At 39.6% G+C, this 27,671-nt stretch overlaps 2 protein-coding genes across 2 annotated transcripts in view; both read left to right on the top strand.

Annotated features, from left to right (window-relative positions):
- Positions 1-699: 699 nt before the first annotated feature.
- Positions 700-25,205, top strand: grid2ipa (glutamate receptor, ionotropic, delta 2 (Grid2) interacting protein, a). The gene is given in 25 exon segments (XM_016538860.1): positions 700-1,600; positions 1,830-1,871; positions 2,204-2,457; positions 3,739-4,071; positions 4,500-4,654; positions 10,065-10,340; positions 11,506-11,591; positions 12,296-12,365; positions 12,532-12,819; positions 12,997-13,148; positions 13,240-13,380; positions 13,857-13,963; positions 14,065-14,239; positions 14,407-14,771; positions 14,923-14,976; positions 14,979-16,409; positions 16,802-16,889; positions 18,652-18,741; positions 19,128-19,324; positions 19,555-19,710; positions 19,920-20,006; positions 20,148-20,277; positions 20,512-20,630; positions 20,843-21,007; positions 24,547-25,205. Coding segments are annotated over 25 exon segments (5,133 nt in total). The 5' UTR covers positions 700-1,512; the 3' UTR covers positions 24,631-25,205.
- A 1,413-nt stretch (positions 25,206-26,618) lies between these two features.
- Positions 26,619-27,671, top strand: part of slc5a11 (solute carrier family 5 member 11) — a 10,425-nt gene continuing 9,372 nt past the window's right edge. Inside the window, exons 1-2 of the mRNA XM_016539068.1 lie at positions 26,619-26,783; positions 27,001-27,072. Of these exons, the coding sequence (XP_016394554.1) occupies positions 26,649-26,783; positions 27,001-27,072 (207 nt within the window). The 5' untranslated portion in view covers positions 26,619-26,648. The remainder of the gene's footprint in view (positions 26,784-27,000; positions 27,073-27,671) is intronic.

Genomic DNA, 27,671 nt, shown 5'->3' with positions numbered 1-27,671 from the left:
TATTTTAGTTTTTTTGTTTGAATTTAAATTATTTTTGTTGTTTCAAAACTAATTTGTTTTTGTTTTATTTACATTTTATATATTTTGGTTTTTAGTTTTTGTATTTAAAATCATTTTGTTTTACTTTTATTTTTATTTAGTTATACTTAGTTTTGTTTTAGGTATTTTTTTTATTTATTTAATTTTGATGTTTTGTTTTGTGACCAAATTGTTTTTTACACATTTTGGGAGATTCACCCTTTTATTCAAAGTTATTTATTTACAGGGAAGTAAACAAAGTACTTTATTTACTTCCATATGTGACCCTGGACCACAAAACCAGTCTTAAGTCGCTTGGGTATATTTGTAGCAATAGCCAAAAAAACATTGTATAGGTCAAAATTATCGATTTTTCTTTTATGCCAAAAATCATTTGGATATTAAGTAAAGATCATGTTCCATGAAGATATTTTGTAAATTTCTTACCGTAAACATATCAAAACTTATTTTTTGATTAGTAATATGCATTGCTAAGAACTTCATTTGGACAACTTTAAAGGCGATTTTCTCAATATTTAGATTTTTTTTGCACCCTCAGATTCCAGATTTTCAAATAGTTGTATCTCGGCCAAATATTGTCCTATCCTAACAGACCATACATCAATGGAAAGCTTATTTATTCAGATATATAGATGGTATAAATCTCAATTTCAAAAAATTTACCCTTATGACTGGTTTTGTGGTCCAGGGTCACATATACCATAACCTAAGTGTAAGGGCACAGTTGGGTTGCTTTTTCTCTGCAGAGGTCAAACCAGCAACCTTCTGACTACCAGCCCTGAGCGCCACAGATCTCCTCATTACTTTCTGACGTCATGCTGTAAATGCTATTAATATCATATTAAATCATACCCATCACTGCGGTGTTGGAGGTTAACCATTCCTGCTGTTCTGAGACTGTGCTTGAATAAGGAACAGTTGGAAGAATGATACCGGATCAGATTCTTAGAAGGGGAGTTGGAGTTAAATGTACCAGACTACATCTAACTGTACCACAGCATCTCTGAGGATCTGTAATCGGAGCGCCGTCCTTTGCTGCTCTGACAGGCAGTTTCTGGGTCACTCCTCAGCCCTGAGAGAGGGCCCAATCCACCAGCATCACAGAGAGAGAGAGGGGGAGAGGGAGAGGGAGGTATTTATAGAAAAATGGGGCTTCACTGTACCTTTTTCTTGCAAAAGAATCATTAAAAGACCCAGCTAGCTTGTCCCAGATTTCTGCTCCGTGCTCTGCAAGACAGTTTGAACTGGACTTACTTATTGGAGATGTAGAGCCATGGCTGCAGAGAGCTTGACAGCGCTCTCTCGATCTACACTGGACTGATATCCTCATCAGAGGATCCTCGATGGAGGCTAAACCTGCCGGATTGATTGCTTTTGGTAATGATGGAGCAGTGACTTGTTGAGGAGGGTGATGAGGTGCTGACCTGACGTGACCTCTTACAGCTTGACTTCCACACAGGAGACCCAGAAACCATGATGAGAAGATTTTTGAAGAGCCAGAAGGGTCGTTTCTCTCTTCGCCAAAGCCGATCGGGATCCCGCAGTGCCTCCAAAGATTTCTGTAAGTTCATAAAGCAGAACATGGAGCTCTGTGAGGTGGTAAATGAGAAAAATAGGCTTATATTTTCTGTTCATTTTATTAAAGAACGTATATTTTGGAGATGGAGATAGAGAGTGTGTGTGTGTATATATATATATATATATACTGTACATACATAGACACACTATCCGTCTCTCTTGCTCTCTCTCTCTCTATATACATAAATTAATATGTTTCTTCAATTCCACAGACCCAAACCCTAACGTGCTGAGAGATTTCCCACTGAATATTGGTGCGTAATTGCTTGACCGTTTTTTTCGCCCGTCTGTTTTTAGGTCACAAATTCAATTACAACAACTACAGTATGCTATATGATGAAGTGCTGCAAACGTAATGCGTGAACTGTTCTCTGTCTGATATTTTGTAAATGCAAGGGAGTAGATTTGGTTTTAATAGAAATGGGGATTCTGAAAGTCTTCCCATTTATTTTATTTTACTTTATTTTAAGTAAGTAAACAAATATAGCAAGAAGATTTCATTAAATACATTTTTATTTTATAAAGGCTAAATTAAGTTGAATAAAGACTACTTGCCACTTATCTCTCATGTATTGGCTTTTTCCAGAACTGGCCCTTCCAGCAAATAACCAGGGTTGGCCAGAGGACTTTGGCTTTAAGCTGGGTGGAGATGGACCCAGTTACATCCTCTCTGTGGTGGAGGGCAGCAGCGCTTACATGGCCGGACTGCAGCCAGGCGACCAGGTTCTGGAGATCGATGGGCAGAACGTCTCGTCCCTCAGCACCAAAGCCCTCATTGCTCTGGCTCAGACCCTCAAGACTGTGCCGCCCAGCATTGGCGTTGTGTCTAGAATTGAACAGGCCAGTTTTTCTTCACTGACGTGCCATATATTGTCAACAAAACAGTAACAAAACTGACCTAAATTTGGTTTAATTTGGCGTAATTCAAGAGAAAAAAGCAGTTCATATGGTTGATTATTAAATAGAAAAGCGAGTTCTTAACAAATGTCCAAAATCGCCTCCATATTATCTCTCTATATAAATACAGTTGCCTTAAAAAGTATTTGGACACTTAAGTCAAGCAAAAAATGTATGAATGGCATTGCAACAAAAAATTGTTTTCCTCAAAATAAAAAAATAAATAAAGTAATTTTGAGTTAAGATGTTTTAGGTTTTTGAAGTCTCTTATTCAGTAATATTGTGAAAATATTATTACAATTTAAAATATAATTGTATATATAATTGTTTTCTATTTGCATATATTTTAAAATGCATTATATATTATGCATATAATAAATGCACAGTAATTTATTCCTGTGATTTTAAAGCTGAATTTTCAGCATCATTACTCCAGTCTTCAGAATCACATGATCCACAGAATCATTCTAATATGCTGATTTGCAGTGTTGAAAATAGTTGTGCTTCTTAATATTTTTACGGAAATATTTTTTTTTAGTAATAACATTTTATGGAAAATACATTTGATGAATAGATAGCTCAAAAGAACAGCATTTACTTGAAATAGAAATATTTTGTAATATAAAAGTCTCTTGATAAATATACTTTTAAACAGTAGCGTAGATATATAAAATAATAATTTAAAAAATAACATTATATATAATATCATTATAATATGTACACTGCCGTTCAAAAGTTTGGGATCAGTAAGACTTGTAATGTTTTTTTTAAAGAAGTCTCTTATGCTCATCAAGGCTGCATTTATTTAATCAAAAATTCAGACAAAAACAGTAATCTTGCAAAATGTTATTACATGATTTCTGAAGATCATGTGACACTGAAGACTGGAGTAATGATGCTGAAAATTCAGGTTTGCATCACAGGAATAAATTACATTTAAATTTATATTAAAATAGAAAAACGTTATTTTACATCATAATAATATTTCACAATATTAAAGTTGTTCCTGTATTTTTGATCAAATAAATGCAGCCTTGATGAGCATAAGAAACTCCTGTAAAAAAACATTAAAAATCATTCTGATCCCAAACTTTTGACCAGTAGTATATATATAAAGTCAAGTTACCCTTGTTCTGTTAAAGAAAATTCAGATCTCTCCTAATTTTCCTTTGCTTCTGTAGCGCAAACCAGTGTCACTCACCCTTATCCACTTTACCACCACAGATGGACATTGCCCCGGGGCCTGATGGTCGTTTTGGCTTTACTATAGTGGGAGACAGTCCCCTGCTGGTGGAGGACTGCATGCTCAACTCTCCAGCCGGCCGGAGTGGACTGCGAGCAGGTGACTATGTGATGGAGGTGAATGGGATTCCAGTGAAACAGCACGAGACGGCGGCGGCCATGATCAAGGCCTCTCAGGGACGTACGCTGCGTCTGGGTGTGCTGCGGATCAACCGCTGGCAGAAACGCAGCAGCAGCAGCATGAAAGAGACCTATCAGAGCGGAGACATGTTGAGGCAGGACCGCAAGCACAAAGCTCTGGAGTTCAACAAGAAGGTCAGTCTCAAGGGGCATGGAAAAATTGGGTCACGCTTTAGTTTGGACACCAGTTCTCACTATTAACTATGACTTTTGCCTCAATAAACTCCCTATTTGCTGCTTATTAATAGTTAGTAAGGTAGTTGCAATGTTTAGGTATGGGGTCGTATTGAGTATCTAAAATATGGTCATGCAGATTAAGACATAAATTTGTGCTTTATTAGTGCTAATAAACAGCCAATATGCTAGTAATATGCATGCAAATCAGCAACTAGTTAATAGTGCGAATTGGTCCCTAAACTAAAGTGTTAACAAAAATTGTTAAACTGTTACTCAAACCTCGAAAAGTTAGTTTGGGCTGGTTAAACATCACACAATATTTTTCACTGGCACTTTCAAACTCCAGTGTTGGCGAAGTTAAAATGGTCTGTTTTGAATTTTTATAGGTTGAGGAGATTTTAGGGGAGGAGCCTGAGGTGAAAGAGAGGCTGTTTGATTTGCTGAAGCAGTATGCAAATGAGAGGGATGTTGAAGGTCTGGCGTCTACACTTCCAGAAATACTGCTCACCGAGGAACACCAGCAACTGATTGACAGCATCAGGTATCAATGAGCTTTCATAAGTCAAATTACATGACCCGCCTCCCTATTATTAATTTATTTATTTATAAAGCAGCTTTATGAACATAAATTTGCCATGTCATTACAGGCGGCCATCTTTAATGAGCTGGCTATTCCCTCCCATCCTTCTTTAAAAACTCTTTATGCTTTAAAAGATTAGGGCGACTATATCTGTCTTTTTAGTTAGTTTCAACATGCTTATAGCTTAAAATACAAAAATTCTTTGCATATTTTTCATCAATAACTTTTATAATAACTATGATCTATGAAGTATTTAATCATTCCCTTTAATCATTAACAATTAGATGACAGATTTAGAAAAATAAAATTAGATTTTAATATTGTTAGATTATTTCTTTATTTTTACGTAATTATTATTATTAGATTTAATATTATTATATTTTGTGAAAGTATACACTATAAGAAGTCTCCCGCTCATAGGTTTGCAGGTGTCAGTTCTCTCTCTCGCTGATGAGGGTCTTTGTCAGGAGAATTTGATGCGTCTCATAGCTGAAATGTGTTCAGTTATACTGACGGAGCAGTTTTAACAGCAGCCGCCTCTCGCTACCAGTGAGGAATTATATCCGTGAGGTTTACTGCATAAAATATTGTTTATCAAATATGCATGCTATTTTTTGAAGTTATATGCTTGAAAACTCTGAATATGGGACCACTTTTAAATCACCCTTACCGCCATGAGGAGTGAATTATGAAGAAGAACAGCCTGCTCCAGATACCTAGATTTACACTTTTCATCAGCTTGTTCTGATTAACCCTTGATAGCCTGTCCTTGTATTATCGGGAACCATGAATGCCTTCTTTAGCAAGTAAGAAAAGTGTTTTGTACTTGCACAAAGCTTTGATTTTTCTGTCATTTTACATTGTTCAGAGACAAGTTGCTTTTTATGGGATGTTTGTTGCATGTCTTCAGAATTCTTTATGGGAGGTTTAAGCAGCAGACTATTGGTGATGGTGTCAGTTTTGAATATTGATGATCAGATTTGACTTTGAATTGAATAAAAAAGTAGTTCAGACTGTGGAAGCCTGTTTCTGCCACTGGATAAAAAATAAATAAAAAAAGGTAATTGCGACTTTTTAACTCACAATTCAGAATTGTGAGATATAAACTTTATAATTAAGACTTTTTTTTTATAGTTTTTCTTTTTTGAGTTTATAACACACGATTCTGAGTTTACATCTTGCAATTCTGACTTTTTTCTGTATTGTGATTTTTTTTTTTCCTCACCGGGAAAATTTTTATCTCAAAATTCAGACTTTTCTCGCAATTCAGAATTGCAAGATATAAACTCAGAATTGCAAATTTATATCTCACAATTCTGTATTGGGAGAAAAAATTCTGAAATGTGAAATAAAAATTCAGAATTGCGAAATATGAACTCACAATTCTGAGAAAAAAAAGTAATAATCACAACTTCACAAGTTATCAATTCAGAATTCTGACTTTTCTCACTATTGACCCTTTGTTGGGAGTTTGATTGACAGGCGATCCGACCAATCATCTGCCGAATCTAGAGTAGATTAACGTTGGTGGACTTGAACTTGAAAAATGGTGTGTATTTACATCTTTCCACGGCTGAAACAAGATTACCTTCTGATGTTCATTCATGTTTATTTCGTGCTATAAGTAGTTAAGAGGAAGAGATGATCGGTTCACGATCCACTTGAACTGAGGTGATCTGTCACGACACATTAAAGAGCCACAAAACAGTATTTGTTTGAATTCCTTTAAAAAAAAGGCAACATTTGAAAGCTGAGACTTTGCTCAGCGATGTATTTTTCACTGCATGAGAACATGATGTGTGGCGTGAGAGTGCCATGGCTTGTTGTCGGACGTAGCAACAGTAACTAAGGGGGGCGGGTCAACTGTGAAACATAAACTCAGAATTGTGAGAAAAAAAACTGAATTAAAAAGTTGCAATTGCCTTTATAATTTCTTATCCCATGGCAGACACATGTAGCTTGAATGCATATAAGCATCTCAGTGAGAGTATGACCTTTCTAGTTCATCTTTATCGATATAGCTTGCATTTGGCATATATCACTGCATTTTCACAGTCCTTCAGTCAACTTTGGCACTGACTAGCTTGTATGCTGCGCTCCGTCCCTGCAAAAATTTTGCCCAGTTCTCCCCATGGAACCTCCCTATTTTTAAGCAGCCTACTTCTTATAATAAGCCTCTCTTAGGTCTGTGACGCACCAGAAGTTTGCACAAAATCCACATAACAACTTTCTTGCTTTAAAGTTGCGAGTTTCCAGCTGAGGTACAAAGCAGCCAAGAAGGATTTTGAGGGAATTGTTTCTTTGTGGCTTTTTATCTGGTTGGTGTTTGCTGTGCAGACTCTACTTTTGTCTTTGCGTCTTGAACTTGGATACTTGAGGATCTTCTAACTCGTGCACAATTATGTGGATCGAGTGTGGATTGAGTAACTCATGCTGACCTGCCTTAGATTTCCAGTGGGACGGTATCTATTTTCTCACTCGCTCTCTGTTCCTGCTCCTCTCTTTCGTTCTATTCTCTCTCTTCACATCTGAAGCAGCTGCGACTTTGGCTCTCATTTGCAGTTGAAGGCATCTGGTCTACAGTTCTGGATGTAGACTCCTTTTTAACGTTAAACTCCCCAAGGCAACCCAGCACGGAGATGTGGAGATCTTGCCAAAGTTGACTCGATGATGACGTGACCTGAAGTTTCCTTCTTCATCCATGCAACGTCATCGCTCCTCAAGTTGCCGCTAATAAGCATCTCCTCATCTGGAGATAATGGCTTTTCCGATTATCCTGTTCTATTCACTGAATGGTTATTCCAGCTGTATGAAGACTCCTGCACTAAGATCAAGAACATTTCATTTCGTTTGAGACATATCTTAATTTAAAGGAGAGATGGGGCGTGACAGGGGTTTCTCCAAGCGTTTTCGGTAAGAAAAACCTTCTAGGATCAAACAGAAGCTAGTTTCAGAAATTAAGGTTTGATCAAATTTCTAGGGAAATTGTAACTCTTTATAATTTATACAGTTTCATGCAATATTGGACTATAGATACGGAGCAAATAGAAAAGACATTAAAGCTTTTAGACCTACTGTGAAATTCTTTCTATTTGTTTTTGTCATTTTACTTTAAAATCGTATTAAGTCCTCATTTGGCCTTGTTGTTTAGCTTGCTTTTTTAAAAATGAATTTTCTGTCATTTAAGACTTGTTAAGAGAATGTTAATCAGTTTGTAAATGCATGGCATGCTTTGTTAATGTGAGTAGAGGCATTCAAAGATGAACTAAAATAGGTTTAGAGATCACTTGCTTGTGTTAATAGACATCTTTTATATTTCAGATTGTTGAATACGTTCTTCATTCCCACTTTCATTCATTTTGAAAAGTGCGTTCCCTCCCCTCTCTGACTCGGGGTTAATTTTAGATTTCCTGTGACCTCCTTCTAATTGAGGGCATCCTGAACTAAATGAAAGTTAACTTTGAGAGAACTGTGGATTTACGTTGAATAAGGAAACTTTCGTGAATGAATTCACTGATAAGAGCACGCACTTGTAAAACTTCCACAGTGCAGTAGTACTTGAGTACACTATTGATTTGATCATATTTGATTTAAAATCTTACAGATATTAGTTTTAGGTTAGTATTAGTTTTGTTTATTTTTTGGATTGTAATGTCTCAGTACTACTGCTGGGCCCTGAGCTCTTCAGATGCAAGAAAACCAGCATAAGTTGTGTATAGAATGGCTGAAATGTTTGTATTTACAATTGCAATTACAACTGTGAAAATTGCAGGTTGTGATCTAAGCTTCACCTCAGTATGGTGTTGTGATTAGATGCATTAAAGGGATAATTCAGTGGTTCTCAAAAGTTTGGTCATGACTCAAAAACAGGGTGCTGCTCTGTTCTGATCAGACAATGCTAAAAAAAATAACAATGCTAAATGCAAATAATAAAATGCAACTAACAATATTATGCACAATTATAGACCTTATGTAGGCCTGCCCCTTTTCAGTGCTCTTCTGTCTTCCGTTTGTATTTCCACTGCATGAAGGTAAGGTCGTACGATTTTATGAATGAACCGCTCGTTTTAAAATGTTCCCGGTCTACTGACATTTGTTATGATATCCGTTTCAAATATAACAATGCTCATGATAACTTTCATTAACTCTACAATAAGTAAATCCACTTCACCAGCTAATTATTCTTCAATAGTGATGCTGCAGAGCTACTGCAAAAACGGAAGTTCAAAGACAAAATTCTAAAGATGGCTGCGCACTTGTTTCTCTGACGCATAAGGTCTATAGAATGGCTAAATAAACACCCTTATCCACTTTTACAGAAGACAAAATTTTAATATCTTTTGTTGTTGATGTCTCTGGATTATTGTTATTAAAATATATTTATAATATTTATGTTTTGTATAATATTTATTGTTATTGTTCGGTCTATGCTCTTTATGACAATATTAGTCAATTTTAATGTTTTATTTTGAGGACCTTTTTGTTTTTGCACAGTACACAATTTTGATACTGTGTTGGCTCGCCACTTGTTGTCCAAAGATCTGTGTTCTGAAGCAAAAGCAGTTCTTAAGCAGTGTTTGAGATGATTGCAGCTGGGAGATTAACCCAGAACTGAGCTGCTTCTGAGCTGTGCTTCCCCTCCTGATGCTGTGTGTTGCGACATTGTCCTTCATGATGCATGGGTTTATTTCTTTTTATGGGATAACCTAATTTTCGAGTCAAAATAGTATAATGGGTAATATATATTAATTTGGTTATATATGATACATTTAATTGTTTTTTTTAATACTTTTACACTATATACTGATGACATTGATAGGCAGCATGCAAAACATGTATTATGTTTGGTCAAATTGTAATCTCACAATAGCTGTCAAGAATTGATCAGGTCATATTTTAGAAGAAAATTAAGATGTTTATAACTTTGGATTTGGTTTTAAAGGAAGGTGAGAATTAAAAATTTAGAGAGGGCTTATTTCACAAAGGGCTAAAAAGCACTCTCTCTTTCACTTTAACCATTCATCCTCTCAGGACTTCAAAATGCCCATCAGACATCTTTTAGAAGTCACCTGCTTACCTGCTTAGCTTTTGAAGTTGATCAAACAGAATATTTTTACCCACCATTCTTCACAGGACAGAAAACAAACGCTTCATTGCATCACATGAGCTCTTTTTTTCTTTCATAGCAGGTCACAAACATCTCCGTAATCTGGTGTAATTATAGCAGACTTTCTCATAGCCGTCCCTCCTCCTCCATTTGCCTGTGTGTCTCCATTCAGTGTTTCTCTCAGCAGGCATGAGAGTATGTTCACACGCCTGAACAGTTTCTCCTCTGTGACTCCATCTGCTGTGTGTGTGCCATGTTTGTCAGGATCTTCATCCCTAAGAAGCACCGGCAGCGCTTTGATGAGATGGTCTCTCAGAGTTTGATCAGTCGCTTGAGGGGCCGAAGCTTCAGCGAGCACAGGAACAATCGCCTACGGCGCAGCCGGAGCGAAGACCACCCCGAACGGCTGCTGTCTGTGTCCACTCGAGCCAGCTCTGTGCCCCGGACCGCCAATGAAGAAGTGGTCATGCCTCCTGCCCGTGGCCTCCGCAAGACCACCTCACTCATCGCAGGCCATTCCAGTTCCTTCTCTACACGCAGGTCAGTGGAAGTGTCACACTGGGAACAGCTGCACATTTTTCTTTTCTTTTCTGTTTTTTTTCTCTTTTTTTGCATTGGCATTTGAATTTGTATTTGTTACTTATGTGGTAGAATTTTTACTTAATTCGTTTTACTTCATTTGTTTTTGTTACTTAATTAGATTCATATAAATATAATGATGGGTGATGGATAGCTAGATTAATTCATAAATTCATACATAAATTGATTAACTGATGCATTGATTTAAAGAAATTCATCCCTTCTTGTTGGATTTCCAATTTCACAGTTATTGTAGGCTGTAAATGATGTAGATTTTATGCCACTGTAATATTTCACTCTTATAATTCATGTTATTTTTAGACATGCTGTTGGACACTTGTGTATGTGTGAGCGTAAATATGACACATCATTAAGATTCATCCTCCTCATTATAGCCTATATTATGCTTTAAACATTACTACTCTTGTGTACAGTATTTCACAAGCATGAATTAATTCTCTGTTAAGCTAGTGCCCGATGCATAAATAGGAAAAGGTGGGAGGATGTGAAAACTTGTCAATCATTAGTACAATACACACTTAATGATATGTCTCCAGCAATGCAGGTGTCGTTTCTTTTTAATAATGTGGAAAACTGAAAGTGTGGCTTTATTGGACTCAAGAATTGCTAGCTATTTGCATAATGACCGCATATACACATAGATATTCATTGAGCCACAGAGAGAAAGGTAATGAAGTCTGTGGAAGAAGAGCTCTTTATAATCAGTAACAGGATCTGACTGTATTATGGATGACTGTAGTGGAAGACATTCAGAGCTTGTCTGACTGTATCTATTAATAACACAAACTATAGAGAACACAACAAACAGTATTGATTATATAATATCTGTGACATTTGAGATAAAAAGTGGCAGAACACGTTTTGTCACTGTTCAGTAAAATTACACTCTTGTACTATGACAAAAAACATGCATTATGCCACATTTTTAATTTCTATGGATACTATATACATGTATGTAAATCTATTATATCTATATCATATAGATATTTTCCAATAATATAAAATGAATATTAGTTTAATAAACAACTATATTAGTTAATCTGCATTATATAAAGATTCAAGATGTTCTGCTTGACATCTATAGGTTGTATTCATGTTTCACTAGGACAGTACGGGTGTACAAAGGGAACCAAAGTTTCGGGTTTACTCTGCGTGGCCATGCTCCAGTGTGGATCGACTCTGTAATACCAGGTATGAAATTATCCAAAATTTTATTTATAATATTGTTATAACTTAAGTGTCTTATTTTGATGTTGAAACATTTAATATTTAATTAAGATTAAACACAACAACATTATTCTCTTAGTATTTTCAAACATTGTCTTTTGTTTTCATGAGGGAAGGGCTCGTGTCTTGTGGCACATTTATTTTATTTTAACAAAAAAAAAATGCTATTTTAGAAAGATGAAAAAATATATTTTGGACTTGAAACAAGTGAAGTCAGTTATCAGACATATTACTAAAGCAGATGACGTGAATGCTGAAATCATAAAAGTTCTGTCATTTCTGACTCATGGCGGCCATTAAAAAGTTAGGCGACAGAAACTGGCAGTGTGCAAGAACAGCAGGAGACGAAAGAGAGAGAGAGAGAGAGAAACAACAACACACAACAGAAGACTCTTCACAAGCTGAGTAAGAGGGGCACAGGTGGTAGAGCTCTGTTTTTATCTAGCACAAATCCTTTTAGATTCACACTTTTCCCACATCTAGCCCTCAAAATCCAAAAACAGACATCCATTCTTGGGCAGGATGTGACAAACACCCAATCTTGACTACAGATCTCACGTCATTTCAAAGGGCATTTCATGAGCACAGCTTATTCTCAGTCCATATGAGCCCATATGATGTGCTGTCAGTAGTTATTTCTGCTTGGTTTGTTGCCATTCCTCCTTCAGGGAGCCCTGCTGAGAAGGCGGGTCTCAAACCTGGAGATCGCATCCTGTTTCTCAATGGGTTGGACATGAGGTGAGGCTTGTGGTTGGGTTGCATTGGAATACATTGCTTTTAACCTAATGTGGAACTGAAATAAAGTCTAAAGCAGGCATTACTATTATTATGCATATGATGGGTTCTTCATGTTCATAATCATAATCATAATCTATATGCTTCGTATTTTTGTACATTCTCTCAGGAGCTGTTCACATGAGAAGGTTGTGTCCATGCTTCAGGGGAGTGGGGCAATGCCCAGCCTGGTGGTTGAAGACGGCTTGCCGGCCTTCACCGTGACCGAACCCGAACTGTTGGAGGTTTCTCCCCGCTCCCGTGCTCCTGTGCTAAGCTCCCTGCAGTGGGTCGCAGAGATCTTGCCTCCCAGTATCCGCGTACAAGGTCGCACCTTCAGCCAGCAGCTTGAGCACCTTCTCACACTCCAAGAGAGATACACCATCTGCAAGGCCCTGGAGGCCTTCTTCCAGCACAGGTGAAGGACATACCATTAATATTTTAGTGAAAGAAAGAAAGAAAGAAAGACAGAAAGAAGATGGAAGTAGAAGAAGTAGATGGAAATGTTTCCATTGCTTCTCTGAGAAAAAAGAAAGTTCATTCCTGAACTTTGTGTGAAACCTGATTTGATTCCTTTTTCTTCCGCGCCTTTTAGAAATGTAGACACTTTGATTGTGGATATCTTCCCTGTGTTGGATACCCCAGCAAAACAGGTGATTTGGCAGTTTATTTACCAGCTGCTGACCTACGAGGAGCAGGAACACTGCCAGAACAAGATCTCCCGCTTCCTTGGCTATAAAGTTACACGTGAGCCCTACTTTGTCTTGTCGTTCCTCTTCAATCTGTATAGAATATAAGTACATACATATGTATGCTTGCATGTATTTATTTTTGGTAGTGCCAACAGCAGAACCTGAACCTCCAGCCCATGAGCCTCATAGGCGCAGCAGCTCCATGAAGGTGACGGGGACAACCTACAGGAGCAGTATGAGGGGACGCAGCTCAGATGATCTGGTCATCGGCACTCACCTGGGCATGGGTAAGCTATCTTCAAACACTATGTTGTATTACACATTATAACATAGGACAGCGATTTTCAATTTTTTGATGCCATTGATATCTTACTGTTATAAAACTAGGGCTGTCTATAGTCAAAAAAGTGGTGATCTCATAATTTCCGACTAGCCTCACAAAGTGTGTTTAAAAAAATAACTGTTAAACATTTTAACTTTGACAGACCTCATACATTTAGCAAAATTCTCATTTTCTACCAGCCACCTAGCACCAGGAGGTCTGCAGACTCCAGTTGGCATGCGGGCATACTTTGACATACACATATTTAGTTACCTATATATGTAGTGAAATTGTATCAACTTTCACAACTAGTATTATGTATCATGAAAACAGCATTGTAGACATTATTGTAGCATTGTTGGCATCATGTACCATCATTAAAAACGGCAGCTTTCTTAGCAAATTGAAATGAGTTGATGTGCTATTTTCTTACTTCATGAGGGATTTGCACTGAGCCAGTGGAGTTGGCACCTATGCGACTGACTCCTGGAGAGAGGCAATCAGGGGATGGAACATCCTTACCAGAGACGCCCAACAATCTGACTAATGTGAGCGCTCTTCTTTGATTTTTACGGGTTTACAAACATTGAAATGATTGAGCAAGTACACTGTCTTTATATTAATATCACAGTCCCTGTGCTCTATCTAGCTGTCAGCTGTGTATGCTGAGCTGGAGAATGTCTATGCCGGGAAGAGATCCAAATCCCTAAAGACTCGACCTCCTCCAGCTCCTGAAACTCTGGTTAACGTAGACATCTTCCCGCACGCTTCCTCACAGTCCATCAGGGCACACTCTTCCTCTCCATCTGTTCGGGCCACTTCAGGTACAGTCAGTGTACTTATACGTTTTTTTATTGGCATTGTGGCTTGTGAATTCTAGAAAGTCCTTGTAGTTTCTTTGTGTAATAGGTGGGAATTTCATCTGAGGCAGAATCTAATGTCAGAGACATTTTATCTTCTTAACCTTTGTTTTTCCATCTTCATCTCTCAGGTAGCCGCAAATCAGCATCAGCGCAGTCTGTGCCACCACCTCCACCACCGCCACCACCTCCTCCACAACCTGACTCTTGGATGCAGGAGCCTTCACTGAGTCCCCAGTGCCTCTGTTACCCTCCAGGTCTTCCCTCTCAAACCAGTGCTGAGTCCAACCCATACATCAGTTTAGACAGTCCACCTCTCTCTCCACCCTCTCCTCCGGACTACCCCCCTAGTCCACCCATTCGGAAGAAGCGCTACACCTTCTCACGTCCCCCCCGTACCCCTGACACAGATTTGTTTATGGAGGTTCTGAGCGAACAGCTAGGACAGCAGTTATCTGTGGATGACTTCCTGTCACCAGAGAATGACTATGAAGAGGTTTGTATATTAGAATGGTTAATTGACTTGATATATTGCTTTTATTGTTTTGACAATGCTTCATTGGCTTGACAAGTACAGTGGCTAATCTTCAATGGACTATTGCAAAAACTCAATGATATTTGTATATTTTACTTCAAAATAACTCCAGGATGTTGTCCAGATGACATTCCAGAATGAGGAAGAGGAGGTAGAGGAGGAACTGCTGGATTCACTCCTGACCATGCACCCCGACAGTTGACCTTCCGTCGCCACCCGGGACCTCCTCCGCCACCTCCGCCAAGAGCTAACCCCCCTCCAAAAAGACAATCCATTCACAAGGTGTTGCCCACACGTGATGAGCTGATGACCCAAGTCCTTCAGGAGCACCACTCGCTTCCTGTTCAGCCAATAACCAGCCACCCTCAGCAATCTCAGCAGCAGATGCATCAGTCTCTGCCCCCTATGCCCTCTCCAGAAATAGACCAGTCACCCATCCCCAGTCATGCAATCTACGAAATGCACCATCAGGTTCATCCAGCTCACCAGGTTCATCAACACCACCAGGTGCAACAGGATCACCAGATGCATCCAATCCATCAAAATAAACCAAGTCGCCAGTCTCAGTCTATCAAAGTGCACCAAAGCCATCACTCACACCAGACTATTCAGACTCAACTCTCTAGCTCCATGGATAGGCTTGATAGGATTGAAAGAAAGGAACTCTCGGATAGACATATCTATGACATGCAGCCCCAACCCTTGCATCCAGATCAACAAGTACACCATGCTTATCAGATGCATCAGAGTCATCAGGCTCACCTCTCAAGCTCCATGGATAGACTTGACCGATTGGAGCAGATCCAGCGTTTGGAACGCTTGGAGCATATGGAACGAATCGAGAGACTGGAGAGGGCGGACAGACAAATGCACCGGACACACATGGCTCAAGCTATTCAACCATCTCAGCAGACTCAGCAACAGTACCACCACCAGATGCATCAAGCTCATCAAGCCTACCCACTGATCCAGTCGCCTCCGCCAACCCGCCACATTCATCAGATTGAACATATACACCAGGTTCAGCCAATCCAGTCAGCTCCTCAGTACCACCAGATCCACCAGCCCCACCAACCTCACCAGACCCAACAGATTCTGTCAACTTTCCAGCCTCATCCTTCACAACAGCAGCAACAGCAGATGCAGCAGCAACAACAACTTCAGCAGCAGCAACAACTTCAACAACAGCTTCTGCAGCAGCAACAGCTTCAGCAACAGCAGATTCAGCAGCAGCAAGCTCAGCAGCAACAGCAGATTCAGCAGCAGCAACAACATCGCTCAACCCCACAGATTCCCCCCATTGCACAGGCCAGACAGAGCCCGCAACCCATGTACCACGATCTTCGTCACCACCATCACTATCACAGCCACCATGAGGCCCAGTCCCAAACGCAATCACCAAGTACACCCCAACCTCAAACTCACCACCCCAATGAAGGTTCCACTGTGGAGCCACCTCCTCCTCCACCTTTACCCCCACCTTGCATGCCTCCTCCGCTCCCAAAGGCCTCACCACAAAAATCAGATTCCAGTCATATGAGTGTAAAGCGGTTACGATGGGAACAAGTGGAAAATTCTGAGGGAACCATTTGGGGACAGGTAAGAAGTTTCAGCATGATAAGCTGAGTGTTTGTGTGAAATGCCTTTGTCTTAAATGGCTGGCTGACTCAATAAATCTTGATGATGTTTTGCATCAGTTTTAGCTAAAGAAGATTGTGACGGCTCTCAGCCCCACCCCACACGTCACAGAGATCTAAATCTCGTAGTCACTTATATTTGCAATTTCAAACAGATGGCACTGCATGAGCCAAACTGACAATGCTAAATTCTCCAGTAATAGTTGGAGGAGACCATGAAAAAAAGTAGTATACTATATGAGACATATATTGGTCTATTGTAATGATGGAACATTTCAGGATGTCCATCATTATTAGTTTGTCTCAGTCCATTAGAACGAACAATATAAGGACAGATGTGTTTTCTCACTGCAGTTGGAAGAAGACTCTGATTATGACAAGCTAAGTGACATGGTGAAATACCTAGACTTGGAGCTTCATTTTGGGACACAAAAAAGCCCTGGTGAGTAAAATGTGAGAAAAGTAATATGTATAAATCATTTCCAAGGGAACAAATAAACTGTTCACCAGTTGAGAGGGGAGTTGCTTTCTATATCTTTCAAAGAAAAAGATACAGTGTGGCCCATAGGGTGAGCGTGATTTGACCAAGTACAACATGTTCCTGGATCAACATCCTTGTTGATCCTGGAACATCATTCCAATCAACCAAACAGAATTTAGAGATAACTTTTCAGGAAATGTCAGTTTTAGGCTGACAATCAGGATTAGGTGCTTCTACACCCTTGTTAATCAGCTATCATTTCCCTCTGATTTTAGGAATAAATGATGGGTAAGGTTAGGTTTAGGGGTGGGGATTGGGTTAAGTTTGCATTTTTGGACAGTAATGTTGATCCAGGATCAACAAAAGATGTTGATCCAGGAACATGTCTTACTTGGCAAAATCACGGCGACCTGGTCCATAGGTAGAATGTGGCAGAATTGTTGATTGTAGAATGTACTGAACTCAATTTCTGTGTCTTCTAATACTTAAAAGCACCGTGAAGTCCATCATTTAAAGTGAGGAAATGAGGAACACCTGTGAATCTGCTTAGAACTGGTTGTCCTCCAAATCGGAGTATTCAGACAAGAAGTGCCATAGTAAAAGAGGACACCAAGATGCCTACGGCAGCTCTGAAGGAGTCAACTGAGACAACAATAGCCTGCACATTTAATAAATTTAGCTCAAACTAAAGGGTTGCAAGAAGAAAGTTGGGGGGAAACTCTTACCTTGAGATAACATCTTTGTAGCACATCTTGTGGAAGACAAACAAGATATAGAGGAAGATTCTATGGTCTTATAAGATGGCCAATCACCACAATAGTGATTGGCAGTGGAAAACCTCTTCCCAGACTTTCTGATTGCAGTTTGTCTATTTATAATGGTGATAGCATAATGTTATTGGTCATAACAAAGATTTAATTCCAAATGTTGGCTGTACAAATTATTTTTGTTTACTTTGGATGAAGAATGATGATAAAGCTTGCCAGAAAGCACTACTCCAGTAGTCTCACATAGCCAGAACTTCAAACTGACGCCAGAAGGTCTGGACTCCATAGCAGCTTTCATTGGCCAAGGACCGCACAAGAAGACTTCTGACAGATATGTCAAGCAATGAATCACAGTTCGTTTTGTTCAGCGTCACATTTAGGGGAGTGAAAATGTAAAGTCTATGTCCCTACAGTAACAGACCGGTGTTCAATTGATGCAAGAATGTCATGCAAGTTTATTGCAACAATGTTGCCGTGAACTTAACATAAGTTTGAAAATCCAGCATTTAGTTGATCCCGATAAGCGATCATTGTCGCAGTTATAATCTCAACGGCTTTCTGATTCCATTAGGGGGTTTGGCATCACAACTGCTATGTTTCCAGGTGGACCGTTAAAGAACGCCTACCAGAAGTCCTGTAGAATTCAACCAATCAGATGACAACTTCAGAACTTGAAGTTTTAATTTTTTTGTGTGCTATATGTATCCGACGTTCAGCCAACAGTCCGTGGGCGTTACGTCTGAGGCTGAGCCTACTATTCCAGTATATGAGGAGGCAGGCTTGTGTGACACAACTACTTTTTCCTGTCACTTCCAACAAAAATCACTTACAAGCTCATATGTAAGAACTTCCCTGGAGGACTTTAAGGCAGCATTGGACCTGACTATCCTTTAATCATTTGACACAATGTTTTCCATCACAAGTTCTTTTCACTCACGCTATGATTCCTGTCTCAGTTTCTCTTCCAGAGCCCTCACCTCAGGTGGAGACTTTCAAGAAGAAAGATGTGGTGGAGATTCTCTCCCATAAGAAAGCCTACAATGCTTGTGAGTAGCAAACAATGCTTCATATATTTTTCTAGTTAAATGTCCTTTTTGGAAATACATTGCATTACGAAAGTGTAATGGGCTGTAAATGGTAATTTGTGCTCTTGTAAGAGTTCAGTGGAGTTTACCTGTAAATGTTTAGATGATGTTTATGTAGATGTAGATGATGTGTGCTTCCCAGTCAAGTATTAACTTATACATGTGTCCTTCTTTTGTCTTGCTCTGCTACCGTGCTTTTTTGGTTTTTAAATTAGACATGATAATAGCATGCTCCTTTGGCTAACTGTCCTAGCTGTTAGACTACAAGCTTCTTAGCTTTTAGCCATTAGCCTATAAGCACACCCTTGTACACTTTGTTATTAAGACTCTTTTACCATTTTTTATAGCAATTTTGATTGCCCATCTGAAGCTGTCACCAAGCGAGCTACTCCAGGTGCTGATGACGATGTCGAGTGAACGTTTAGAGTCATCACATATTAAACAATTGCTCCTATATGCACCAGACGATGATGAGGTTAGACAATACGAGCAGTACAGAGACGACCCAAGCAAACTCAGTGAGCCCGATCAGTTTGTCCTACAGGTACATGACAAATAATGACAGAGTTTCATGAATAAATTATGATTATTTTGATTTAGCAAGTTTTCTGGGGGTTGCATTTGATATTATGATTAAATGTAAAGTTGGATTTTTTTATTATTTATTTTTTATTGAATTTAATTTTAGTATAATTCTAACAATATATGTGCTTTTGTATATTGTATATATATTGTATAAATAGTATGTATTTTGTGTATATTGTATATATTCAGATGCTATTTGTGCCAGAGTATAAGACCCGTTTGAAAAGCCTGCATTTTAAGACTATGTTGCAAGAGAAAACAGAGGAGATGAGGGGGGCCTACGACTGTGTTTTCAAGGCTTCATTGGATCTCAAGAACAGCAAAAAATTGGCCAAGATTCTGGAGGTATAATTCCTTCATTTCCACCAAGTCATTTAGTTTCTACCCAGGCACACATAATCATAAAGTCTTGAAAACAAACACACAAAGAAATTCTTTCACAGATAAAGGACTGTTGATGTGGCAGGCTGAAATATACTATGCCAGTGCACACTTTGGATAAATATGATCTTCCTTTCATGGCATGTATATTAATTTCCTTATTTTTTTTCCAGTTTGTTCTGGCTATGGGGAATTATCTGAATAACGGCCAACCCAAGACCAATAAAACGACTGGATTTAAGATCAATTTTCTCACTGAAGTAAGCCTCGTCACTGTGTATGCATCTTTTGCAGATGAGTTCATGGGGTTGATCGATAATTTGTGTAAAGTGTATTTTCTATATAGATAGCATTTATTTTTAACATTATATAAATGTAATTCTACATTTTCCTGGTTGAAGCTTAGCACCACCAAAACAGTGGATGGAAAGTCAACATTTCTGCATATCCTGGTGAAATCATTGTGCCAGCATTTTCCCGAGGTTCTGGACTTTGGGAAGGAGCTTGAGACGGTACCACAAGCAGCCAAAGGTGAAGAACTACTTGAGTGCCCAGACTCATATGCAGTCCGAATTTCAGTGATGTCTCATAGTCCGAGACTATAGACTCTCTCAAACACTAATTTACACAATCCATGGTGCTCCTCATCAAGTTTTGTCCAAAATGTGGAGCAGCATTCCCATTTAATGTTGTTTTTTTGTTTCCATAAAAGGTTCTGCAGAGGTCAGATCTCTCTCATATTTTTCATTGCTTTGGTCTCCACAGTGAATCAGAGAAACATCACTTCTGACTTCAACGACTTACATGCCACAATCCAGGACATTCGTTTAGCCTGCCAGAAGATGCCAGCCACTGCTGAGGACCGATTTGCCATTGTTATGAGTGTATCCTCCCACTAAAACATCCAAATTGACTATATATGATCTTAGCATGTCTTCTACAAGGTTTCACTGTGCCATATTTGCAACTGTAAGACTTTTCCAAGCAGATCCAGCTCAGATACCCATCAGGACAAGATTATATGAACATTTCAACCATTGAATATACTTGATAGCTGCCAAATTCATAACAAACCACCTTAACTACTTGCATGTAGGGGTTTCTGGAAAACAGTCACCCTGCAGTGCAGTCTCTGGAGTCTCTGCAGCAGCGGGCAATGGAAGAGTTCTGCAAAGTCGCATCATTCTTCGGTGAGGATGGAAAGGCCACCACCACAGAGAGTTTCTTCGGTATCTTTGCCGAGTTCATGACTAAATTTGAGGTAGGTTTTGTATTAGACGACTTGATGGGTATTTTCATGAAAATCTAGTAAATGAGGTGAATGCTAGTAGAGAAATATATTGAGGCTTTTAACACAGACAGGTGGCAAAAAATAGGTCACTCTTCCTTCCCAGCTCTCTTGAGGGCTGTTTTTATGCACATTCTGCTCCCTTACAACACAACTAGTTAACAGACATTAACAATGTATATTACAAAAAGCAACACTGAATGAACACTGCTAAATCAAAAGAAATGAAAGTTGCACTATGCACAATAAAGAAAGGCATGCATTTCATTGTGGAATAGATGTACGACTGATATTCATTGAATACTAGCTGATATTTAATTTTTTTCATTTAATAATCAAAATTATTAGACTTTGATATATGCTGTGTACACTCTTAAAATTAAAGGTTATTTATTTGCATCAATGTTTCCATGAAGAACATTTAAAGCTGCATTACGTAAGTTTTGCCTCTTTGTCGCCATCTCTGCTTGAAACCTGCAATTGTAGTTATTTGCAAAATTATCTTCTTTACATGGGTTGTGTAATCAGCACGGCTCCTCAGCGCGGATGAATCTAATGTTTTGAGGTGTATGTAATAATATATAATTAATTTAAAAAAATAATTTATGCATTTAGCAGACGCTTTTATCCAAAGCGACTTACAGTGCATTCAGGCTATACATTTTTTACCAGTATGTGTGGGCTTTCAGTCAACCAAAGACTATAGAATACCCAAGACATGTCACTCGTATAGTTTTGAATGGGGGAAAAATGCAATGCTCAATATGGCCGCTCAATCGAAGGGAGCCCCGCCTTCTGAGTAAAAGAGCCAATCACTAATCGGTAAAGTCAGCGCATCACTGCAGCTGCAGTTAGAAGTCCTGGTTGCTATAGAAACATTCAGAGTTCTGAGATGCGGGCTTAGGACTGCTCATGCGCACTGGCTGGTCTAGCCTGAAAAATATGCTTTTTTTTAACGCTATAACACAAACGCAAAATACATTTATGAGACAGTTGTTGTCAGATTTCATTGGTGATTTCAAATATGAAATTTAATCGTAAGCTTGACGAACAGTTTTGGAGAATTTGATGTTTCCCCATTCAAAGAGATAGGAGCTGCACTTGCATGCCGAGAGGCATGTCAAAGATGGCCGCCGAGTGACATGACTTGCCTTAAAGGGACTTTAAGTCAACGCATCAGTGTCGATAATCACTGTACTTCAGAATTACAGATGTTGATGCAGAAATGCATCTTCGGGTGCATCCGTCCCCGAGATTGGTTTGCAGCGATCGACCTGAAGGACGCGTACTTTCATGTGTCGATCCTTCCGCACCACAGACCATTTCTGCGGTTCGCATTCGAGGGACGTGCATATCAGTACAAGGTCCTGCCCTTCGGGCTGTCCCTGGCGAGCACAGGGACCTGGTGCTCCGGCACCTCAGCCAGTTGGGTCTTCGGGTCAGCTGGGAAAAGAGCAAACTCTCCCCGGTGCAGAGGATCTCTTTTCTCGGTATGGAGTTAGATTCGGTCGAACAGACAGCATGCCTCACAGAGGAACGTGCACGGTCGGTGCTGAATTGCTTGAATTCATTCAAAGGCAGGACAGCGGTCTCACTGAAACAATTTCAGAGGCTCCTGGGGCATATGGCAGCTGCAGCGGCAGTTACACCGCTGGGGCTGCTTCATATGAGACCGCTTCAGCACTGGCTTCATGGCCGAGTCCCGAGGTGGGCGTGGCAGCGCGGCACTCACCGGGTCCAAGTTACACCGGCCTGTCGTCAAACCTTCACCCCGTGGTCAGACCTTGCGTTTCTCCGGGCAGGAGTGCCCCTAGAACAGGTCTCCAGGCATGCTGTGGTTTACACGGATGCCTCCACCACCGGCTGGGGGGCCACGTACAACGGGCAGTTTCGGGGGTGTGGACGGGCCCCCAACTGGCATATCAGTTGCCTAGAGTTGTTAGCGGTGTGCCTTGCCTTGAACCGTCTGAAAGGGTGCTTACGGGGCAAGCACGTGCTGGTCCGAACGGACAACACGGCGACCGTTGCATACATCAGCCGACAAGGTGGTCTACGCTCCCGTTGCATGTCGCAACTCGCCCACCACCTCCTCCTTTGGAGTCGGAAGGTTCTGAGGTCACTTCGTGCCATTCACATTCCGGGTCTGCTCAACCGTACGGCCGACTAGCTGTCACAAGCTACGCTCCTGGGAGAATGGAGTCTCCGGTCCAGCTGATTTGGAGACGTTTCAGAGCCGCTCAGGTAGACCTGTTTGCCTTTCCAGAAACCTCTCACTGGCAGTTGTTCTACTCCCTGACCGATGGAACACTCGGCACGGACGCACTGGCACACAGCTGGCCGCGGGGCCTGCGCAAGTATGAGGAGCAAGAGGAGCAGGTCCTGCCTGTGGCGCCGTATTGGCCCATTCGTACCTGGTTCCCCAAACTAATGCTCCTCGCAACAGCCCCTCCCTGGCAGATTCCTCTGAGGAAGGATCTACTGACTCAGAGACGGGGCACCCTGTGGTACCCGCATCCAGACCTCTGGAAACTTCATGTCTGGTCCCTGGACGAGACGCGGAGGCAAGTGGAACGGGTACGTTTTCCCAGTGTTATCCAATCTCACTGAGTGGGTAGTGCTACGACAACGGTGACTGGTCTTCTAGTTGCGAGCCCTGGCCTACACCAAAAAGGGGCGCAGGCGGCTCGCACAGGGCCCCGCATCCCTCGTCATCCATGGCGGTTACGTATGTAACCCTCGTTCCCTGAAGGAGGGAACGGAGACGTCACGTCCCGTCGCTACGGCAGCTGTACCACCGCTGAGCGGTCGGGTCACCGGCTCGGCTCCTCAGTGAAAACCTGGTATGCGTTGCATTGGCTGGCTTTTTATGCTCACGTTGTGATCAGTGTCGGTCACCGACGTGACATCTCCGTTCCCTCCTTCAGGGAACGAGGGTTACATACGTAACCAACGCGTTATTTTAAAGGAATAGTTCACCCAAAATGAAAATGTACTCACCCTCAGGCCATCCAATACGTAGATGATTTTGTTTCTTCATCAGAACAGATTTGGAGAAATGTAGCATTGGTGAGCAAGAAATGGGCAAGATCCTCTGCAGTGAATGGGTGCCGTCAGAATGAGGGTCCAAACAGCTGATAAAAACATAATAATAATCCACACGACTACAGTGCATCAATAAATGTCTTGTGAAGCGAAAAGCTGCATGTTTGTAAGAAACAAATCCATCATTAGGTGTTTTAACGTTAAACCGTCCTTTCTGACCAAAAATACAAATTCACTACTGAAGATCCATTGTTGACCAAGTGATGTAATGCTAAATATTTCCAAGATTATATCCAAATTGAATCACTTCACTGAAAGGTTCTTTAGGAAACCCAAAATGGTTTTTTAGTTTCATTGTTATGATAACCCTCTTTTGGAACCTTTATTTTTAAGAGTGACCATGGTTTAAATGCAGTTTAAAGGTGTTATTTATGTATTTCAATATGTTTGTTGTGTGCTGCTGTATTTAGAGGGCTTTGAGTGATATCCAGACTACAGAAAACCCTCAACGCAGCCCCAGGAGCGCTCGCACGACCTCTCCTGTAGCCTGGTGAAGAAACCACCCAACATGAGGCAAACATACCCATACAAACAAATACATACAGACTTACAGTACATAAATGTTCACTTACATACTGTCCACTCCTATGCCTGTCCAGTCTAAATTTAGTAATAGCCTTATGGTAATTCAAGGACATGTGTACAGTAGCAAACTAATGCACAAGCACCAGGGTCCTGGCGAGTTATAAAGGTGAACTCTCAGGCACAGATTGGACAGGAAAGCGTCTGTAGTAGAGCAAAAGGTACAGGGAAAGATTATAAATTGCTTTAAAACATTTGATCAGATTTGGTCTAGGACATTATTTACAGGATGGACTGTGTGATTGTTCTTGGCACTCAAAAACCAGGAATGGAGTCAAAAGTTGGGGCAAAATTGATTGGGGATTTTGTAAATCATAATAAGTGCAGTTCGATAAGATATTTAATGTAGAATGTAATTAGGACTGTGAATGTCAGATCTTGACTGACTTGATATTTTAATGAAGTTGTTGTTTAGGAGAAGTGCTTTAACAATGTGTCTTAATTCTGCTTAAATGTATTTAAACAACCTGGGTTGGCGTTGTTAGTTGGTCATTGTACTGTAAACCAATATTTTGATGAATTAATGTCTTAAATGATAAACAGTGATTCCTCATACACAGAATGTATAAGTGCAAAGTGCATAGATGAAGCACTTTTCGTTATGTTAGTGTGCTTGTTGGTTTTATTTTTGATGGGTGTGAATGATATTTAATGTGCATATGTGAACATTAATGGGTATTAATTAGTATCACTAAGAATTAGAATTGACTAATGGACTACTACTAACAAATATATTTTTTAAATGTTCATATTATTTCTTGCAAACACCTTGATCAACTTTATATACTGAACTATATACTGCACAATACAAAGTTTAGATTTTTGTTTAGGTTGCTGTTATTGCACTTTTACTTGCCCATTTAAAGTAAAACTGACTAAATCAGTAAAATATATACATATGTTTTGTTATTTAGTATACATACTTGGGTATTAGTATGGGTAACTAGTATTAGCACTGACCGTTTGTGATTTTCAGGTTTAGGCTAAAGGTCAACACCTTTCACATTTTACAGTGATCATTTTTAGGCCTTGTTCTTTTTAAAACTAGTTTTAAACGTTTCTAAATTGCACTTTAGAAATGCAATCTTAACCAAACGTTTAATTCGGTATTATGATCAGTTACTTGAAAAGTCATGGAAATTCACTGGCCAAAAGTAGTGGGAAACCTTTATATTTTCAGATATTTTGAGGTGGAAGATAATACAAATGCTTTTACAATCTTCAGTACTAAAATAAATCTTTACACCTTAATGAAACCTGAAAAATATTTATCATGCAGGCTGCTGTAAGCACACTCTCAGAAAAAAAGGTACAAAAGCTGTCACTGGGGAAGTATCTTTTCAAAAGGTACACTTTTGTACCTTTTAGGTACTGATATGTACACTTTAGGTACTAATATGTACCTTTAAGGTACCAATATGGACTGTTTAGGTACAAAGGTGTGCCTTTTGAAAAGGTACCGCCCCAGTGACAGCTTTTGTACCTTTTTTTTCTGAGAGTGCATTTTTGCATATATTTCTCTCTTCTATAAAGAGTAAAATTGATTAAATGCAGTAAATCTTTGAGGAAATGTGGTTTTTGTATGGTTTCTTTATCAAATTTGGATTTGAAATCAGAAAATGCGAGTATAATGCCATTTCTGTTTTGAGTTTTTGCGAAACATCTTCCCAGTCGTCCTTTCTTAGGAGTTCATTTTAGTTTTACACTCCATAGGGAAACATTTGCCATTCCTCTGTAACTTATACCTAGTATCTCTGTGATTCTTGGAAAAGCATTTACATGCACATACAGGCTAGATAATGTATAATCAGTGAAGACATACAGTTACGTCTTCATATCATTACATTGAGTGTGTTTGTCAAAGTGTGTGGATGACAGCGATTTTCTACTGTCTGTTGTTTTAAAGTGACACATACCTGAGAAACTCCTCATGGCTGCCACCGAGCATCCCAATGTTTCCCCTTCCCCCACCGCAGAGGACACATCACGCCCGACCACCCTGGCCATCACAGATATAGTAGTGCTTGTCATCTACTTCCTCTTGGTTCTGGCAGTGGGCTTATGGGTAAGTTTACTGAAATCATAAAATTCACAGCTATATCTTGATGTGTTTCACAGTGACAAAATTCTCTATAATAACTGTCTGCATGCTTCAGGTTCTTGTTCTCTGTGTAATATCACACGCATCGTAGCTGAATTTTACTCCAGTAAATGTGCTACTTATCACATTTATGGCTTAACATCTTGTATATGGCATATTTATAACCTTTGCTCACTAACAGTCCATGTGGAAGACCAAGAGGAGCACAGTGGATGGATACTTCCTTGCTGGCAAAAACATGACTTGGTGGCCGGTAAGAGAGTAAATCTCACTCAAACCATAATGTATATTTGCATAAAGAAAATGAAGCCTATTTTTAAGACCATTGACATTTTTTGACATTATTTTCATTTCTGTAATACAAAAAAATATATGCATTACTGTGTTTACTTCCAAAAAATTATTGCATAAAGAAAATGAAGCCTATTTTTAGGACCATTAACATTTTCTGTCATTATTTTCATGACAATTAAGCACAGTTTCCCCACCGGTTCTTGTTAATATTTTGAATCAGATTTTACTTTTATATTTTCAGTTTTCATTTTCATTTTAGTTAGTTTTAGTCATTTTGTTGTGTTTTTTGTTGTGCATTTTTTTTTGTTTTTTTATAAATTTTTATTTACTCTATCTGTTTTAGTTTATTTAGTTTTAGTTATTTTAGTACTTCGTTTAAAGCTGCAGTCCGTAAGTTTTGCCTCTTTGTCGCCATCTCTGTTTGAAAACCTGGAATTGCAGCTGTGTGCGAAATTATCTAGCTTGCGTGGTTTGTGAGTCGGCGCGGCTCCAGCGCGGATGAATCGAATGTTCTGAAGAGTATGTGTGGCAGTCAGTCACCGCACCAGTGTGGATATT

The sequence above is a fragment of the Sinocyclocheilus rhinocerous genome, unplaced genomic scaffold (genome assembly GCF_001515625.1).
Source record: "Sinocyclocheilus rhinocerous isolate Xijiao unplaced genomic scaffold, SAMN03320098_v1.1 scaffold463, whole genome shotgun sequence".
Classification (NCBI taxonomy): Eukaryota; Metazoa; Chordata; class Actinopteri; order Cypriniformes; family Cyprinidae; genus Sinocyclocheilus; species Sinocyclocheilus rhinocerous.
Note: the sequence above shows the minus strand (reverse complement) of the source record. Positions and strands in the feature narration are given on the sequence as shown.